This window comes from Apodemus sylvaticus, chromosome 1 (genome assembly GCF_947179515.1).
Source record: "Apodemus sylvaticus chromosome 1, mApoSyl1.1, whole genome shotgun sequence".
Taxonomy (NCBI): Eukaryota; Metazoa; Chordata; class Mammalia; order Rodentia; family Muridae; genus Apodemus; species Apodemus sylvaticus.
The window spans coordinates 116,548,194-116,568,888 of NC_067472.1; the positions used below are offsets into that span (position 1 = coordinate 116,548,194).

Consider the following 20,695-nt stretch of genomic DNA (forward strand, 5'->3'; position numbering starts at 1 on the left):
AGAAACTAGAACTGGCAGAATCACGAAACTCCAGGTCTTAAAAAAAAATCTTTTTTTTTTATACATTCCATTAAACTCTATGCCCTTGAAATGCTCTCAGATAAATTTCCCTTGTAAAATAAGTTTGGATAACTCTTTATATTACACATACCAGATGTAGTGTGTATTGAAGGCTTTGAAAAGTTGTGTGTGAAGAAAAAGGTTTAACCCAGCAGTTTCTAAACTTATTGACCATAGACTTCACCTTGATGCATCCCTCCCGCTACCAGCTGGGGCAGAGTGCTCTTTGACAGACTTGATTCCTGCACAAAGACTTTGTGCAGTTGGGGCTGGGGATTCAGGGCAAAGCCATCTCTCTGTGGAGCTACTGTGTTGGAGCTACTGCATTGCTGTCGCTGGCCAGGATCATACAATGACTGCTCTCACCTTAGGTTGGTTCCCTGTATCTCCATTCTTCACATCTTTCTGAACAGAGCCCCATGCAGGCCCCTCAGGTCCATGTAACAACAATGGGATTCTTGTAACTAAAGTACAAGAGTTCGTGAATTTTGAAGTATGGAAGGACCCAGAGGGGGAAGGAAGGAAATGAAGTGACTTAGGTGTGTTCATGAAGTTTTTCAAAATAAAATAAAAAAATTCCTCATGCTTGGTAGTGGTGGTATATGCCTTTTTCCCCCCTTTCTTTTCTTTTCTTTTCGTTTCGGTTTTTTTTTTTTTGGATTTGTTTTTTTCAAAACAGGGTTTCTCTGTATAGCCCTGGCTATCCTGGAACTCACTCTGTAGACCACTCTGAGACCTCGAACTCAGAAATCCGCCTGCCTCTGCCTCCCAGAGTGCTGGGATTACAGGCATGCGCCACCACCACCCGACCAGTATATGCCTTTAATCTTAGCACTTAGGAGGCAGAGGCAGGTGGATCTCTGAATTTAATGCCAGCCTGGTCTATAGAGCGAGTTCCAAGATGGCCAGGGCTACACAGAGAAACCCTATCTTGTAAACCAAACCAAACCAAACCAAACCAAACCAAACCAAACCAAACCAAACCAAACCAAATCAAACCAAGCCAAACCTCCCTCTAAAGAGGCTCACTCTGCCTTTGGGAGCCAGATTCATGTCACAGGAGTGCTCATTTGTCCCTAGTCTAAGTGCTCAGAAACCATCATGTCTCTAGACACCGCACATGTACAGTTGCCTTCAAACTACTGTGGACCTTTATACATGTCTTTGCCTCAGCTGATGGTTCTCTCTGCATAGGTTTCTTTACAACTAGGCCAACCCCTATACAAACTGTAGGGCCTGTCTCCGATACTATCTGCATTCAGGAGCCTTCCCTAACCTATCTTTTAGGATACCGTGGATTCTGTAGGGACCTGTGTAGGCTCAAAACAACTCAAGACCAAGTTCACAAAGGAGATTTATTTGCCTCAGAGGGACAAAGGGCACAGAATGCAAGAGGCAAAGATCCTGATAGAGGATGAGGGAGAAGGGGACAAGAGCAAGGGAGGAGGAAGAAAGGTGTTTGTTGGGCTGGGATGGCTGAAAAAGAACTGCCTCCAAACAGAGAGAGACAAACCTAGCCCATAGGTAAATGGCGATTTATAAAGGTAAAGGTAAAGGTAAAGGGGGAAGCCTCATGTTGGGATGAGGTGTTTCATTTTAATTGGCCATGTTAATTAGATGAGCCAAAAGGGTTTTTTGATTGCTGTACTTCAATACTTTGACAGCTGGGCCTTGGTAGTCATCCTCAAGAGGAAGTGGACAAACAAGGGATTAGACCTTGGTGGCTAGCTTTAGGAATGCAATCTAACAGTTTTTAGTAAGGCAGAGGGAATGGGGAAAGGGGCAAGGCCTGCCAGAGCCATGTTTGCCATGATTGGGTTGACTAGAGTCCCTCTACATTCTTTTCTCCTAAGGGAATCATATAATATACTGATCTGATCTATAATGGCATAGGCCACAATGTATGACATTTATTGAAATTTTGCTTTAAATCAATAAAAGGACTGTATTAGGCAGGGTATCCTCTATGCCTGGAACTAGATACTATGATGATATGAAAATTTACTTCAGGGCTTGTGAAATGGCTCAACCCCAAGATTGACAGCGTGAGTTTAATCCCCTGAAACTACTCAATGGAAGGAGGGAGCTTCTACAAATTGTCCTCTGTCCTCCATATGAGTGCCATGCCACATGCCTTCTTCCAAATAAATCAAATGTAATAAAAGCTAAAATAATTTCAATTCCACAAGCTAGTCTTAATATCTGCTGAGCAATGGAACTTGCCAGAATACAAAGATCTTACAACTGAAACAAGAAAATAGAAAAGTGTTTGTCTCATATTGTGGCAAGAGCAATAACTAAGGTTAGTGCAGACCTGTGGGAAAACCTAAGGAGGGCAGGCAATTCTGCTTTTGAAGGAAGCAGTAAGACCCTCAGAGAGCAGGGACTCGTAGTTGGGGCTGAGAGGAAGAGCACAGGTTCCCAGACAGACAGAGTGGGTGTGGATGATTGAGGAGAGAGGTCTGAGGTAAAGGGAAGAATATACATTTGTGGAAGGAAGTAGAGAATTCTCCTGCATTTACAGAAAATGTGTAGAGCTTGATATTGGGAGAGAGAGGGGAGTAAAAAGGGAGGCGTCTAGAGGAGATGAGACTGGGTAGAATCAAGGCACCTTAAAGTGTCTTTGTAAAGAGCCAAACATTCTGCAGGGAAGCAGGGACCCACTAAAGGTATTCTAGCTCTGCTTTTGTGTTAACTTGACACAAGCTAGCGTCATCAGAAGAGGGGGGAAACTCAGTTGAGCCACTGCCTTTATAAGATCTGGCTGTAGGTAAGCCTGTTTGCATTTTCCTAATTACTGATTGGTATGTGAGAAGGCTAAGTGGATGGTGCCATTCTTGAGTTCTACCAAAAAGCAGGCTGAGCAAGCCATGAAGAGCAAGCCAGTAAGCAACACCCCATGGCCTCTGCATCAGCTCCTGCCTCCTTCCCTGTTTGAATGCCTATCCTGACTTCTTTTGATGGTTAGCAGTAAGTGTTGTGGAAGCCTAAGCCAGATAAACCCACCTCCCCAAGTTCCTTTGGTCATTGCGCTTCATCGCAACAATATAACCCTGCGAGAGATGAGCATGGGCAGGAACAGGCATTGTTTCAGGAAGTTCATTCTGTCAGCAGAGTAGGTAATGGGTGGTTAGCTGGGAGGGCACACTCAAGACAAGTTCTTCTGCACAGTGGGACATAGTGAAGGAGCACTGTATGACAATGAGCTATGGAACTGGAAAAGGAATTGAGGAAAAGATGTTCAGGAAGTAAAGAGTATAAATCAGAAAGGAAAGCAGATTATGGGGGACTGGAGAGAGCTTTGACATCAGGAATCTGGTTCCCTTCCTTACTAAATGTATGACCACAGATAGGCTATTTGACTCAGATTTCAGTCTTCACTGGCAAGGTGGAGATATGATAACATCTCTTTACATTCCCATCATGAATATTAAGTGAGACAATGCATATAGAATCTAGACACTGTAGGCACTGATGACAGTGGTCAGGATTCGAGAACAGGGCAGATACGGAAGATGAAGAGAAGGAATTCTTAAGGGGGAACTGTGGTGACTTTGCTTCAAGATAAAGGGATTCGGAAAGAGCTAAACTTACTAAATTAGGCAACTAGACATTTGAGCCTGGGGTTCTGTGTGGCCTTTGAATGAAGTTGTCTATGAAGCAGATGGCCATGCATGAGGTTCAGGTGGGAGAAGCATTCAATTGGGGGTGCTGTGAGTAGTTGAAATCATGGAGCTGAGTGAGGATCCTAGGGAAAATGTATAGATAGCAAGCAAAGAGCACAGCTGAGGACAAAATCCCAGGACACCCTCAAGGATCCAAAAGACACATAGGAAGAGGCCAGCAAGGGCAGTGAGCAGAGGAATCACAGAGACAGGAGCCCACAGAGCAGTTTCTACAAGACCCATGTGACAGGCCACGGTCAGGAGTGCCACTTGCTACTGCCAAGTGAAAACAGGAATCCAGCAGTGTTACTGTTTGAGGAACACAGACTACTACATTCGGTGGAGCTGTGAAAGGGATCCACGATGCATGGGATTAACGTAGAAGTGGAAGAGGGGTGTTAGTGATTATGCATTAAAAAAATTTAGCCACAGGGAAGGAGACATGGCTCAGTGGTTAAGAGCCACTGAGTGCTCTTCCAAAGGTTCTGAGTTCAGTTCCCAGCAACCAGATGGTGGTGGCTCACAACCATCTGTAACAGGATCAGATAACTTCTTTTGGTGTGTCTGAAGAAGGCTACAGTGTACTTTCACACACATGAAATAAACAGATAATTCTTTAAAAAGCACTTAGCCTCAAAGCAGGTGTGGATGGGGCAACCACCAGAGGATGCAAGACTGAAGGACAGATTTTCTTTGGAGATGGGAAGTGTACCCAAGAGATAAATGAGGTAGACAAAGGGATGAGAGATGAAATTGAGGAGAGGATGGGGACACCCTGAGAAACTAGGATAAGGTAGGAGCTGGCCTGGTTGAAATGTGAAGGTGTGGTCAGATATCATGGAGCAGACACTAGCTGTCTAACTACGATTCAGTCACAGGCATATATGAGGGTGACTGTTCTAGAGGTCATGGGGCAGGGGTTGAAGAGGCATTCACAAGAATGCCAGGGAAACTAATCCAGAGGTAAGGAAGAAGGAGGCCATAGATTAGATACAGTGGGCCCACTGAGCCTAAAATATGCCAATGCAAAGTAGAATGAGGCCCAGTGAACATCTTTGAGTATATGAAGAATTATTTTGTGGTCTTGGAGTTGAGATGAATGTATTTTGTGCATAGCCAATGGACAGAAGAAAGAGAGACCCAGATTCTAGTGTTAGGTAAGAGAGAGATTTCAAACAAGGGAGAAACTGAGATTGCTCGTCACTGGAAGTGATTTTGTGGTCACTGTGGCTCCACTTGGTGAGAAACTAGTGGACAGGATTCCAGCCTGGAGTGTAACAGAGGACCTCAGAGGCCTTCTATTTCCCAGACCCCAGACTGGGAAAGTCCCTTGTGTGCCTGCCTGGAATCCAGACTAGTGGGCTCCTTGCACCTACATTCTGACCTCATTGGGGGGGAAATCCTATTGACTAGTAAGACAGTCTCAGGAAACAGCAATTTCCAGCAAACATCTCAGGATAATGTGGCCATTCCTCAGTCATTATGAGAGGAGAGTCCAGGCCAGACAGAAAACATTTCATGAGCAGTTGAATTTCCTCCTGAATTTCCCTGTTTGACTCAGTTCCTAGGCAAGCATACAAGACACCAACAATCTCAGAGCTAGCAAGAGGGTAGTGGCTGACTGCTGACCTTTCAACCCTAAAAGATCTGTCTCTGTCTCTCTGTCTGTCTGTCTCTCTCTGTGTGTCTTTTTTTGTAAATTGCAGCAATTCACTTCACAAACTCCTGTTCATAAATCTCACATCCTTTTCTCTCAACCACCTGAAGCTTCATAGACCACAAATCTAATTTTCCCATAGACGTTGTGTTCCAATTATTATGAGGCTACTTGTGTAGTCTACAAAACCTTTCTCATTATTTGTATATTTCTGTTTGGGGCTACGTACAATCCATGATATAATCATATCTTGACCTTTCTCAGAGTCAGAACAGCTCACATAGAACTAGCTGTGCTTCAGTATGAGTTATGAAGATGGATGGAAGATGATACTGCAGGATACAAGACTGTATTTTCAGCACACAGTTACGAGAGGAGCTTAGAGCCACACAGTGCTCTTTCGCAAGCTTTTAAAAGGAAAACACAATCTTTAAGCTTCTATTGTGGCCTGGAAGCCCAAAGCTTGGGGGCTTTCCCTTGTTTGTGCCACTTTAAAAACTACCACGAGAAGCTTGGAGCACACATGATTAATTTTTTCTCTTGAGGTTAGGTTGAGCTGGCTGAGGTTTGAGGTTTGTTGAGAGCTGTGAGAGTTGCTCAGCTCTGGTGAGTGATGGGGCAACTGGACACCTGTGGTCAGGAAGAGGAATCAGGGAGAACCAGATGATGAACCTGGATAATGATGAAGAAAAGAGGAAGCTTCACCTTTGGAAGCTAGAGAGTGTCTATAATGGTAACTGATGTCTGTTTCCTCTACAGTGCCCTTCTAAAGAAGACAGGTAGTCACTAACCTTTGAACAAAGAAATCATGAGTAAAGTAGGTAGAATAGCTTTAATAAGATCTCCCTCTCTTTTACTTTCTTTTTCTATTAAGAAGGTGCCTGGAGAATGTTCAAGGTGGCATACCAATAAAAAACTAATTAAGGAATGAGTTCTGCAGTTAGACCATCTGTTGACAACTCAGCTCCATTGTTACTCGGAGTTGTGGCCTTGAGCAGTTTCCTTAACGTCTGAGACTTATATTTTGGGTAGTATGAGAGATTAATGCACCTACTTACTAGAGTTTGATATAGTTTGGATGAAAATTGCCCATATATTAAGGGCTTAGTCCTCAGGGTGGCACTGATGGGAGGTGATCTTTAGGAGAGCTATGTCCTTAGAAAATTGGGCACTTTCTCACCACATGGCTCATCATCTTCATCCTGGTCATGAGGCAAATTCTCTGCTCTACAACATACTTTGTGCCTTAACAGTACCTCCATCAGAGGCCCATAGCTATAGATCTGTCTGATCTTGAACTGGGAGCCCAAAAACTATAAACTAAAAGTTATCATCATCATAATTATCTATAGTATTTCATTAGAGTGATAAAGAGTTGACTAACTTAGGGTTGTTGACAGTGTTAAATGAGTTAAAGTAAGTGAATTGCTTATTGTTCATAGGCATCTAGTTTAGACCAGTATCCAGTTCACTGAGAAGGTGAATAAATATTTGCTTACTAGTTAGATTTTTTTAAATGAGAAATGATCTCTGGGTGAGAGCTTCTATTTAATTCATAACTAAATGTTTTTATTATTACAAGAAAGTATCTGTACATAAATAAATAGGCATGACAAAATGAGTAATTTGGTAAACAAAAATACCAGGCAATCTCATTCTGTAGTGGTAATCACTATTAACAATTTGGTCTATATGCATCTAGATAATTCTTTGCTTATGTACTAGTTAGTTTTAACTGTCAATTTACCACAACCTTGAATTACCTGAGAAGGTAGCCTTAGTGGTGAGATTATATAGATCATATTGGCCTGTGGGCATGTCTGTGGGGAATTGTTTTGGTTGTGACCCTGCCCACTTTTGGTGGAACCATTCCCTAAGCAGGAAGCTCTGGATTGCATAAGAGTGAAGGAGGCTGGCTGGGCAGTAATGGAGTAAGAATCCATAATTTAATTTTCGCTCTGCTCTTGACTGTGGACATGATAATTCTAGTTGCTTTGCCAGGTTCAGCATGACTGTAGAAGGTATGGTGTCACATGGTTCCTGCCTCTGGAGAAGAGACAGAAGTATGTGGGTCTCTTTGAGTGCTGATGGTTGCTGTAGGTGTAAAGCTTGTTTGCACAATAATGTACATATTTTACTTCATGTCCCTCATTTGGGGAATGTTCTCTCTGCCAAGGTTAATGACTCCATGATAATCAGAAACAGCATGATTCTGGGAAATGAGACTATGTCTGGTGATCCTCAGCAAAATGGTGACGACCTTCAGGACAGCCCTTAAGGCTGTGGGAAAGAACTCTGAAAACATGAGTTCAAGAATACATAAATCAGAGTAAGAACTGTTCTTTATAGGACTTCTCAACTATGCAAAATATAAGGATGCAGTATATATTGTATGAAGGGCTTCCTGGACCTGAAAGAACAGAGGCAGCTTCACTAGTTAGTCAGTTTAGTCAAAAAGACATTAAAGCAGACATGTTTTGGCCAATAGAGGGAAAAACCTAGATGATGAAAGAGAAAGGAATAATTAAAAAAAAGGCTCAGATAGATGGTTAAATAATATTAGTGGCAAAATGGTGGTGGCTTCCACAGAAGCCATCAACAACTAAATCTAATCCATATATTCTACTCTCTAAAGGAGGTAGTTATATATGCTATCCAAGTAGAGGTTGGGGACTGATAAAAAGTTTGGTAGCAAGAAAAAAGATGATGGCCTTGAAGTCAGAGATCCTTTTGTCTCTGTCTTCCAAGTTCTGGGATTAAAGGCAGAAGCTACCATTGTCCTACTAATTTCATATATTTCCTTGGATTTACATGTAATTCTGTCATTATCTTGCATTGCCAGAGCATCTTCTATACTCCTGTGTGTTTGTCTCTCTCAGAATAATGGCGGATTCCAAGGTACCATGCCTGGCATTTATACCCTTATAAATTATACCCTCCTTTTTGGGAACTCAGTATGTACCTGTGATTTGGTTTGATAAGTATAACGTGGTTGAAGTTCTATTGTGCCAATTTCAGATGTTATTCTTTGTATATTATTCAGTCTTGAGGATTTTGTACATATATACAATGAAATATGATAATATCACCCTTATTTTTCCCTCTATCTTCCCCCATATATATCCAATGTGTTTCCCTTTTAGCTTCATTTCTTCTTCTGTTTGATAACCCATTAATTTCAATAAGTCATATACATATATATGAATGTACATATATGTGTATGTGTGTGAATGTACATATATGTTCACATATATACATATGTATAAACATGTATAAACATATATGGCTATGTGTATGTATATATATGCACCTGTGTATGTATATATATATACATATATATGTATATATATTTTAATACAGTTCATATGTTGTAGTGATTCCAACCATAAAATTATTTTTGTTTCTATTTCATAACTATAACTTTGCTACTGTTATGAATCAATGTAAATATTTGATATGCAACCTCTGTGAAAGGGTCATTTGCTCACCAAATGGCTCATGATCCTCAGGTTGAGAACCATTGGTTTAGACTGAAGCCACCTAAGAAGGCAGAGCTTCTTTTCTTGGAAGCTTCACTACCTTCTCCAAGAAGTTGCTTCCCCACTTCTTCCTCTGTTCTCCAATGGCAGATACCTAGCTGCCAGCTTAGTTAGCTATTTGCTGGGAAAAGAAACTGAAAGAGACATGTCATAAGACCTTCTACTCAGTGACTGCAGGTTGACAGAACTGAGGATGTCTGGACCTTATAGGTCCCAGCAGTCTGGTGTGCTGTTGTTTGTTTGTTTTCGAGACTACTCAAAATTGTGACTTCCCAGGAACTTTTAACTACCCTGGCACCCATCTTTCTTTGCTCACTCTCAATCAGGTCAGGACACAGTAGAGATAGTAGGTTATGCTTTTCCTATTTTTGAATGGAAACCTTTGGGATACCTGCCAAACATAAGGGCAGAAACAAAGGATGAGCTACAGAGGGGGCCTGGGATGGATAGGTCCCACTTAGCCTGAGAAGGAACTGGGAATGCATGATGGAGCACAGGAGCTTGGCTCCAGAAGACCAAGGGTGCACATCAAGCTTGAAAGGTAGCATTAGAAATGAACCTATGGAGTGGTTGGCTTCAGAAATGGGAAATCCAGAGCTGTCTATAACTACAACTTATCTGCAAAGATCATTAATTGTGAATAGTGGCTTCCATTGTGCTGTGAACCATGTGTATCTGTGGTGTGTGTGTGTGTGTGTGTGTGTGTGTGTGTGTGTGTGTGTGTGTGAGAGAGAGAGAGAGAGAGAGAGAGAGAGAGAGAGAGAGAAAGATTCCTTTCATGGAGCATAGGTGGCTTCCTTTGTACTGTAAAGGTCCTTACAACTATGCTTTCCTTTTTACTTGAACCCACACAGCTTAAGAATCCATAGATTTAGAATTGTGGAATTAGGGTGGGGCATGTTGGGGCAATTCTTTTCAGGAAGCATTCTTTCAGGAAAAGGCAGGTGGATTTCTATGAGTTTGAGGCCAGCATGGTCTACAGAATGAGTTCTAGAACAGCCAGGACTACACAGAGAAACCCTGTCTTGACAATTCCCCACCCCCATACTGCCTCCACAGGCCTTAGAATTTGTGGAACTAAAAGGAAAAAGGTGACTTTGTTTCCTGGTCTGCCTAGAGGTAGAAGGTGCTGATAACATCAGACATTATTTAAATCAGATGGAGCTGGGTTTTCAGGTGCAATCGTAAACTAGAGAATTCCCTTGTAAGTAACAAAAATAAGAAATATAAACGAAAACCATTGAGGAGAACTTGGCACATCAAGATGTGGTACTCAGATATGATGATGCCTCAGGTCCTACCACATAAGAGGGACAGAAGGAAAGCTAGAATGGCAAGTGGTTGGAATTCCAATTTGTCTCTACTTTGGGAACCACACTTGCATTTCTATCGTGGGTCACAGATTTCTTTTTTGAGATAGGGTTTCATGTAACCCATGTTGGCCTAGAACTCATCATATAGAACTCATTATTATGCATCATATATATATTCCTAGAACTCAGGAATAACCTTGAACTTCGGATCATCCTGCCTCCACCTCCTAAATGTTGGTATTACAGTTGTGTGGGATTGAGCCCAGGGCCACTGAGCATGGCAGGCAAAGCACTCTGCTAACCCAACTTCTTCTCAGCCCCTTTAGTTCGCAGACATAACTGGATATTCCTTTGCCTTGGTGTGTCTTCCTCAGTGGCCAACCTTCAGGATATGTTCTGAGCCTATCACTACTTCCCACTCAGAATCTATAGACAGATTGGTTTGTAAGGGGAAGGTAAAAGAGGAAGCCTTTTATTGGCAGGATGTTTGGGCAGGCATGTGGTCATTGAAGGCAGGAGTCACAGTTTCTCATGGTTCTTTCTTAAAATACAGTGTGTTTGGCTTCAGGGCTTCTGACTCACCCTTAGATCAGGCAATCTATCTCCAGACTAATCCATTCTCAGGGGTACCTGGGGGAACCTAGCTCATTTTCCTCCTACAGTATCTACAGAAACATCTGTTCTAGCTTGCTAGAAAGTCAAAACAATGGCCTGTCAAGCCATCATCTCTTCTGCTGAAGGACACATTCCTGCTGGCTGAGGCACACCCTTCCCTTCGGGTTCACCCTGGACTGCCTGTGTGTTTGTGGAGCTGCGAATTGATTTTGATGACGATTTGAAGAGTCTCTTACATCCTAGTTTATTTGACCTTCTCACATGAATAGCAAAACTTCTCTTTGGGGAAATCATGGAATGACGACTGACTCATAAGCCAGCAATGAGCCCTGGAAACAGGAAGCAAAAAAATAGGCTCCCTAAAGCATTTTCACCCCCTCTGGTCAGGTCACAAAGCGTTATAGAAAACATCCTGCAGGAGGAATGGGCAGACTGGGTTCACCTCACAGTCATGCAAGGTACTCTGGGAATTGGGGCAGTGACCTTGTCATCTTGAGGCCTCAGCTTTTCATCCCATTAAAGTGGGCATGATAGTACCTGGTCTGCCAGCTACATGGCATTCTTAAGAGGTCAAACTAAAGTAATGGAGTATGAAGGTACATTCAAGACCATGTGAAGCTTGAGCCCATTCATAGACTACCATCAAAACACCAAACAACATATACTGTAGTTCCTTCCATGACAGAGAATTCATATCCAGAATTCAGTGTATTGTGGAACTTACTTTGTGCCTACAAGGGCCTTTGTTGGCATTGTTCCCATTGGTCCTTTTTTGGTTGTACAGAAGCAAGTCAAATTCTCTCCTGGAAGAATAGCTTTCAGGTGTCTAGAAGCAGTCCTGTTCCTTGTTACACAGAGAGCAGCGTCTGAGTCTGCCCACAACCAAAGCAAGCATTTCCTTTCCCTGAACTGTCATGGCTATTGTTCTTTAAAGGTACTTTAGATAATTTATGGCCCTTAGCATCTTTTGTTTGGTCATGAAGGTGACATTTAAGATAGTCTGGAAAGGATCCCGGGCTCCAGAGATCGGTCAGACTGAGGTACACAAACATAATCCTAGGCCCAACACCGCAGGGGTCTGAGCCAGACGGGCGTTGGCCTGCACCCAGGCCCTGGGCTGTTCGAGTGGCCATCGGGGCGCCAACCCAGCCAGGAGTTTTTTTTTTTGCCCCGGCCGGTGCACGCGCCGCCATTTTGCCTACAGGAGCCAGAGTGCTCGGGAGGGCAGAGACTGCTAACAAGCGTAGCCTGAGGCTAACAAAACAGGGGTCTAGGCCCCAAAAGGCACAGGACTGACCCCAAGAACTGGGCGGCTTGGTGGGCCATCTGTGTGTCAACCAGCCCAGGAGGTTATTAGCACAACAGACTCTCCCGGTGCTTTCGCGGAGCGCGGACGCGCACGCCCGCCATCCGGGTCACCTGGCGGACCCAAATAACAGACATAGCCCTAGGGGAACTTTGCTCGGACCTTGGCCTCCCAGGCGTTTGCCTGGACTCAGGGCCCAGGCGACAAGGCTAACCTAGTGTGCGCCAGCCCGGTTGGGGAAATCGGCTGCCCAGCGGAGTGAGCGGAGCACAGGGGAGGTCACAGCAACATTCACCTTCGGAGCTCCCTGGGGGTGCACACGGGTTCCACCTGGTCCACAGACACAATCTGGGGCAAGGCCTCAGGCAGAAGCCCCCAGCTCAAATCTCTCCGCTTCAGATCAGCCTGGGTGGCCGCCACATCTCCAGGTCCCTCAAGAGGCTAGTGGGGGCTTCCGGGCGGCCAGCTGGGAAAAGTCGGTGTGCTCCGATAAATCCTGCGGGCCCCAGCGGGAGCCTTCAGGTGCCTGCTTTGGGATCTGAACAGCCTGGAAAACAGCACCCTGTCTATAGGCAGTGCAGAGTGTAAGCTGTGCACCAGAGGCCAACGGGGAAGGGGCAGCTTGCACTGGTGAGTCCAGCACTGACAAGACCAAGTAACACCAGTGAGAGCTAGATGGCAAAAGGCAAACGCAGAAACGTCACTAACAGAAATCAAGGCAATATGGCAACATCTGAACCAAATTCTCCTCTACCAGCAAGTCCTGGATACCCCATCACACCAGTAAAACAAGATTTGGATTTAAAATCACTGGTCATGATGCTGGTACAGGAACACATGAAGGTCATTGAGGAGAAAATGGATCAAAAGTTAGAAGCCCTTGCAAGGGAAACACAAAAATCATTGAAAGAAATCCAGGAGAATACAAAAGCCAACAAGGAGGAAATGCAAAAAACACTTAAAGAAATACAGGAGAACTTTGCTCAACAGGCTGAGGTCATGAAAGACGAAACACAAAAATCTCTTAAAGAAATACAGGAGAACTTTGGTCAACAGGCTGAGCTCATGAAAGAGGAAACACAAAAATCTCTTAAAGAATTACAGGAAAACACAAACATGCAAGGGAAGGAGCTAAGCAAAACCATCCAGGATCTAAAATCAGAAGTAGAAACAACTAAGAAAACTCAAAGGGAGACAACTTTGGAGATAGAAAGCCTTGGGAAGAAATCAGGGGACAGAGATGCAAATATCAACAACAGAATACAAGAGATAGAAGAAAGAATCTCAGATGCTGAAGATTCCATAGAAACCATGGACTCAACAGTTAAAGAAAATGCAAAGTGCAAAAAGCTTGTAACCCAAAATATCCAGGAAATCCAGGACACAATGAGAAGACCAAACCTAAGGATTATAGGCATAGATGAGAGTGAAGATTTACAACTTAAAGGGCCAGCAAATATCTTCAATAAAATTATGGAAGAAAACTTCCCTAACCTAAAGAGAGAGATGCCCATGAATATACAAGAAGCCTACAGAACTCCAAACAGACTGGACCAGAACAGAAATACTTCCCGTCACATAATAATCAAAACACCAAATGTTCTAAACAAAGAAAGAATACTAAAGGCAGTAAGAGAAAAAGGCCAAGTAACATATAAAGGAAGACCTATCAGGATCACAGCAGACTTTTCACCTGAGACTATGAAGGCTAGAAGGTCCTGGGCAGATCTCATGCAGACTCTAAGAGAACACAAATGCCAACCAAAACTACTATATCCAGCAAAACTCTCAATCACCATAGATGGAGAAACTAAGATATTTCACGACAAAACCAAGTTCACCCAATATCTATCCACAAACCCAGCCCTAAAAAGGATAATAGGAGGACAACACCAATACAAGGAGGGAAACTCCACCCTGAAAAAAGCAAGATAGTAACCTTTCATCAAACCCAAATAAGTTAAGCAATCAAATTTAAAAAATAACGTCAAAAATGATAGGAAGTAACAATCACTATTCCTTAATATCTCTTAACATCAATGGACTCAATGCCCCAATAAAAAGACACAGACTAACTGACTGGATACGTAAACAGGACCCTACATTTTGCTGCTTACAGGAAACACACCTAAGGGTCAAAGACAAACACTACCTTAGAGTAAAAGGCTGGAAGACAATTTTACAAACAAATGGTCTCAGGAAACAAGCTGGAGTAGCCATTTTAATATCAGATAAAATTGACTTTCAACCCAAAGTCATCAAAAGAGACTCTGAGGGACACTTCTTGCTGGTCAAAGGAAAAATACAACAAGAAGAACTCTCAATCCTGAACATCTATGCTCCAAATGCAAGGGCACCCTCTTTCATAAAAGAAACTTTATTAAAACTCAAAGCACACATTGCACCTAACACAATAATTGTTGGTGACTTCAACACTGCACTTTCCTCAATGGACCGATCAGGAAAACAGAAACTAAACAAGGACACAATGAAACTAATTGAAGCTTTGGACCAATTAGATTTAACTGATATATATAGAACATTCTATCCTAAAACAAAAGAATATACCTTTTTTTCAGCACCTCATGGTACCTTCTCCAAAATCGACCATATAATTGGTCACAAGACAGACCTCAACAAATATAAAAAGATAGAACTAATCCCATGCCTCCTATCTGATCACTATGGAATAAAAGTGGTCTTCAATAGCAACAGAAACAACAGAAAACCCACAAACACGTGGAGATTGAACAATACTCTACTCAATGACACCTTGGTCAAGGAAGAAATAAAGAAAGAAATTAAAGACTTTTTAGAACACAATGAAAATGAAAACACAACATACCCAAATCTATGGGACACAATGAAAGCAGTGCTAAGAGGAAAACTCATAGCCCTGAGTGCCTCCAAAAAGAAAATGGAGAGAGCATACATTACCAACTTAATGACACACCTGAAAGCCCTAGAACAAAAAGAAGCTATTTCACCCAGGAGGAGTAGAAGGCAGGAAATCATCAAACTCAGGGCCGAAATCAATCAAGTAGAAACAAAGAGAACCATACAAAAAATCAACAAAACTAGGAGCTGGTTCTTTGAGAAAATCAACAAGATAGATAAACCCTTAGCCAGACTGACCAAAGGGCACAGAGAAAGTATCCAAATTAACAAACTTAGAAATGAAAAGGGAGACATAACAACGGAAACTGAGGAAATCCAAAAAATCATCAGATCCTACTACAAGAGCCTGTACTCAACACAACTGGAGAATCTGGAGGAAATGGACAATTTCCTTGACAGATACCAAATACCAAAATTAAATCAGGACCAACTAGACCATCTAAACAGTCCCATAAAGCCTAAAGAAATAGAAGGAGTCATAGAAAGTCTTCCAACCAAAAAAAGCACAGGACCAGATGGTTTCAGTGCAGAATTCTACCAGACCTTCAAAGAAGAGTTAACACCAATACTCTTCAAACTATTCCACAAAATAGAAACAGAAGGAACACTACCCAATTCCTTCTACGAAGCCACAATTACGCTGATACCAAAGCCACACAAAGATCCAACAAAGAAAGAGAACTTCAGACCAATTTCCCTTATGAACATCGATGCAAAAATACTCAACAAAATTCTTGCCAACCGAATCCAAGAACACATCAAAACGATCATCCACCATGATCAAGTAGGCTTTATCCCGGGAATGCAGGGTTGGTTCAATATACGGAAATCCATCAATACAATCCACTACATAAACAAACTCAAAGAACAAAATCATATGGTCATTTCATTGGATGCTGAAAAAGCATTTGACAAAATTCAGCATCCTTTCATGCTTAAAGTCTTGGAGAGAACAGGAATTCAAGGCCCATACCTAAACATAGTAAAAGCAATATACAGCAAACCGGTAGCCAGCATCAAACTAAACGGAGAGAAACTTGAAGCAATCCCACTGAAATCAGGGACCAGACAAGGCTGCCCCCTTTCTCCTTATCTTTTCAATATTGTACTTGAGGTACTAGCTCGGGCAATTCGACAACATAAGGAGGTCAAAGGGATACAAATTGGAAAGGAGGAAGTCAAACTATCATTATTTGCAGACGACATGATCGTCTACCTAAGTGACCCAAAGAACTCCACTAGAGAGCTCCTACAGCTGATAAACAACTTCAGCAAAGTGGCAGGTTACAAAATCAACTCAAGCAAATCAGTGGCCTTCCTATACTCAAAGGATAAGCAGGCTGAGAAAGAAATTAGGGAAATGACCCCCTTCACAATAGCCACAAACAGTATAAAGTATCTTGGGGTGACTCTTACCAAACATGCGAAAGATCTGTATGGCAAGAACTTCAAGACTCTGAAGAAGGAAATGGAAGAAGACCTCAAAAAATGGGAAAACCTCCCATGCTCATGGATCGGTAGAATCAATATAGTTAAAATGGCCATTTTGCCTAAAGCACTATACAGATTCAATGCAATACCCATCAAAATCCCAACTCAATTCTTCACAGAGTTAGAAAGAGCAATTATCAAATTCATCTGGAACAACAAAAAACCCAGGATAGCTAAAACTATTCTCAGCAACAAAAGAAAATCTGGGGGAATCAGTATCCCTGACCTCAAGCAATACTACAGAGCAATAGTGTTAAAAACTGCATGGTATTGGTACAGTGACAGGCAGGAGGATCAATGGAACAGGATTGAAGATCCAGAAATGAACCCACACACCTATGGCCACTTGATCCTCGACAAAGAGGCTGAAAACATCCAATGGAAAAAAGATAGCCTTTTCAACAAATGGTGCTGGTTCAACTGGAGGTCAGCATGCAGAAGAATGCGAATTGATCCATCCTTGTCTCCTTGTACTAAGCTCAAATCCAAATGGATCAAGGACCTCCACATAAAGCCAGACACTCTGAAGCTAATAGAAAAGAAACTGGGGAAGACCCTTGAGGACATCGGTACAGGGAGAAAGTTTCTGAACAGAACACCAATAGCGTATGCTCTAAGAGCAAGAATTGACAAATGGGACCTCATAAGGTTACAGAGTTTCTGTAAGGCAAAGGACACCGTCAAGAGGACAGATCGGCAACCAACAAATTGGGAAAAGATCTTCACCAATCCTACATCAGATAGAGGGCTAATATCCAATATATATAAAGAACTCAAGAAGTTAGACTCCAGAAAACCGAACAACCCTATTAAAAAATGGGGTACAGAGTTAAACAAAGAATTCTCACCTGAAGAACTTCGGATGGCGGAGAAGCATCTTAAAAAATGCTCCACTTCATTAGTCATTAGGGAAATGCAAATCAAAACAACCCTAAGATTTCATCTTACACCAGTCAGAATGGCTAAGATTAAAAATTCAGGAGACAGCAGGTGTTGGAGAGGGTGCGGAGAAAGAGGAACACTCCTCCACTGCTGGTGGGGTTGCAAATTGGTACAACCACTCTGGAAAGCAGTCTGGCGGTTCCTCCGAAAACTGGGCACCTCACTTCCAGAAGATCCTGCTATACCACTCCTGGGCATATACCCAGAGGATTCCCCACCATGTAATAAGGATACATGCTCTACTATGTTCATAGCAGCCCTATTTATAATTGCCAGATGCTGGAAAGAACCCAGGTATCCCTCAACAGAAGAGTGGATACAAAAAATGTGGTATATCTACACAATGGAGTACTATTCAGCCATTAGAAACAATGAATTCATGAAATTCTTAGGCAAATGGATGGAGCTAGAGAACATCATACTAAGTGAGGTAACCCAGACTCAAAAGGTGAATCATGGTATGCACTCACTAATAAGTGGTTATTAACCTAGAAAACTGGAATACCCAAAACATAATCCACACATCAAATGAGATACAAGAAGAAAGCAGGAGTGGTCCCTGGTTCTGGAAAGACTCAGTGAAACAGTATTTGGCAAAACCAGAACGGGGAACTGGGAAGGGGTGGGAGGGAGGACAGGGGAAGAGAAGGGGGCTTACGGGACTTTCGGGGAGTGGGGGGGGGCTAGAAAAGGGGAAATCATTTGAAATGTAAATAAATTATATCAAATAAAAAAAAAAGACAAAAAAAAAAAAAAAACAGCTAAGTGTTTCACCACATAAAAAAAAAAAAAAAAAAAAAAAGATAGTCTGGAAAGGAAGAATGAAGTGTCAGTCATCTCCTGTGTTCCAGATGCAGTGCTGCTAATAAATGCACCAATTTGTGAATTAGCTTCTTTGGTGGTCACTGCCCAGTGGTACATTTCCTCTATAATCTTGACTGTAAACCTAGAGCTTTCAGAGGATCACTTCCTTTCAACCAGTTTATTCTGCCTGGCAGCCAATGCAATGAGTCTCAAATCTCAACAGGATGTATGGTTTACCAACCCTTTATTTTTCCTCATCCCTTCCCTATTTCCTGCTTCGTTGTGTCCTTATTTTTCTTCTTCAGCCTAGACCTTTGAGACACCATTTTGATCACACCCTTGAATACATTCTCAATTCCCTTCTTGTCTAGACTTCTACTTCTACCCTGTGTACCATTATGAGTTTTTTCTTTTCTGTAACATCTGTCCCATCCTATTGAACCACAATATAATTTTATCTCTTTTCAAGGAAGAAGGAAATACATTTTGTGTTCATTGTCCACTGAACTGTAGAAGCTTTGGCTTGCCCAGCGTGTTGAAAGCATTACTGGAACTCCCTGCTGTAGTAGGCCAGCAGATCTCGGTGGCCATGATGGCTGTCAGAATGGGCAGGAGTGAAAGATGGAGCTGCCAGCATTATGCTTTCTAGTGAAGACATGAGATTTTATGGATCTAGAAGGCTTGGATATGCGGCATCAGCCTCACTGGCCTATTATCATTCTCCTAAAGTGACCTAACAGGGGCGGGAGTATGTATGTGTGAAGACAAATATGGTGACCTTCTTTCCAAAGTTGTCTCATTGGGAGGGTAACATCTTTTTATCAGAAGAGCAGTGTCTAGAATCATGAAAACTACTCTGAGCAGCTCAAACCAAGAGGATTTCCTTTCTGCAACAATAGAAACCTAGCCTCATTACAGTGCCTTCTTGAAGGTTACCCCAGAGAAGGGCCCACATGGCTTCCAGATTTTCAAGTGCATGAGTCAAGTTGAAATTTCTTTCTTTCTTTTTCTTTCTTTCTTTCTTTCTTTCTTTCTTTCTTTCTTTCTTTCTTTCTTTCTTTCTTTCTTTCTTTCTTTCTTTCTTTCTCTCTCTCTCTCTCTCTCTCTCTCTCTCTCTCTCTCTCTCTCTCTCTCTCTCCCTTCCTTCTTCCCTTCCTTCCTTTCTTTTTTTTAAAGACTTATTTATTTATTATATATAAGTACAATGTAGCTGTCTTCAGACACACCAGAAGAGGGCATCAGATCTCATTACAGATGGTTGTGAGCCACTATGTGGTTGTTGGGATTTGAACTCAGGACCTCTGGAGAGCAGTCAGTGCTCTTAACCGCTGAGCCATCTCTCCAGCCCCAAGTTGAAATTTCTAAACTACCCTCAGAGCATTCATTTACAGCCTCTTTCATAATTCTTCCAAAGCCAAGGTTGACTTGGCCATGGCACTTCTTAGGCACTCTCTCCAAAGGGGACAGCAAGCATGGTCCACTTACTTGTCTGTCACAGCCTGCATGAATTCATCCAGCAGGTCATCATACTCCTCCCCACGGACACGGTGGTGTTTCAGGCCGATGTACAGAGGATCTCTGAGAAGCTCCTGAAACAGAGAGCATCTGCTTACTAAACCTACTCTGTACTTCCTGCTTTATTATTGTTTTCTGTAAAGCAAGAGTCCAGGTTTATGGGAAGGACTGGAGGGAGGAGGAGAGAAGAGCATAGGACACTGCCTCTGTTTCCCTATCTCTACCTAAGGGTAATCCCTGGAAGGGTCTGGAAGCCAAGCCCCTGTGTGAGGGTGGATTCCTGTGAAATCCCGCTTTTAGGAATGAACAGTGCTTTGAAGTAGCTGACTCTCCGTCGGACACTCTTTCAAGTCCTGGCTGTAGACTTTGGGTTGATTTCAGGGCTGCTTAATAGTGTCACTATTAATGCTTCAACTTGGATTATTCTTTAATCTGAGACATGACTTGTACATTATAGGATATTTAGCAGCACCTCCAACCTATTCACACAAGGATCCAGCAACCCCCCCACCTGTGATCATAAAAATGTCCTCAGACATTGCTACAGGTATTCTTGAAGGTAGATATGCTCCTGGCTGAGAACCTCTGAAGCTGACTGTGGGTAACATCTGCATTGGTGAATGGGGTCTCATCCAAAGATCTTGCCCCCAAAACCACTTATAAAACATTCATTCATCTAAATTTAAATAAAATCTTACCCGCCACATAGCTCACACATTGCTAGGTGTTGGGGATAAGGAGGTAAAATGGTATAACTAGAAACTTCATTGAAAGATGGTGCTCACTTTAGCCCTTAGCCACCGCAGCCACGTGCGCATTGGGCCTTTTCTTGTGTTTGCATTGGTCTGACTAGTTGCTCCCACTGAGCTGCCTATTTCATCCATATCTCT

General features: G+C 42.5%; 1 protein-coding gene and 1 long non-coding RNA gene across 3 annotated transcripts in view; one reads left to right on the forward strand and one right to left on the reverse strand.

Moving 5' to 3' along the window:
* The window catches only part of Me3 (malic enzyme 3), a 198,511-nt gene that overhangs the window by 24,277 nt on the left and 153,539 nt on the right, over positions 1–20,695 (reverse strand). For both annotated transcript variants that reach the window (XM_052159073.1, XM_052159077.1), the window contains exon 7: positions 19,776–19,879. In XM_052159073.1, coding sequence (XP_052015033.1) covers positions 19,776–19,879 — 104 coding nt within the window. The remainder of the gene's footprint in view (positions 1–19,775; positions 19,880–20,695) is intronic.
* LOC127666273 (uncharacterized) overlaps positions 1–20,695 on the forward strand; it is a 103,219-nt gene that overhangs the window by 9,921 nt on the left and 72,603 nt on the right. The gene's annotated exons all lie outside the window — the stretch shown is intronic.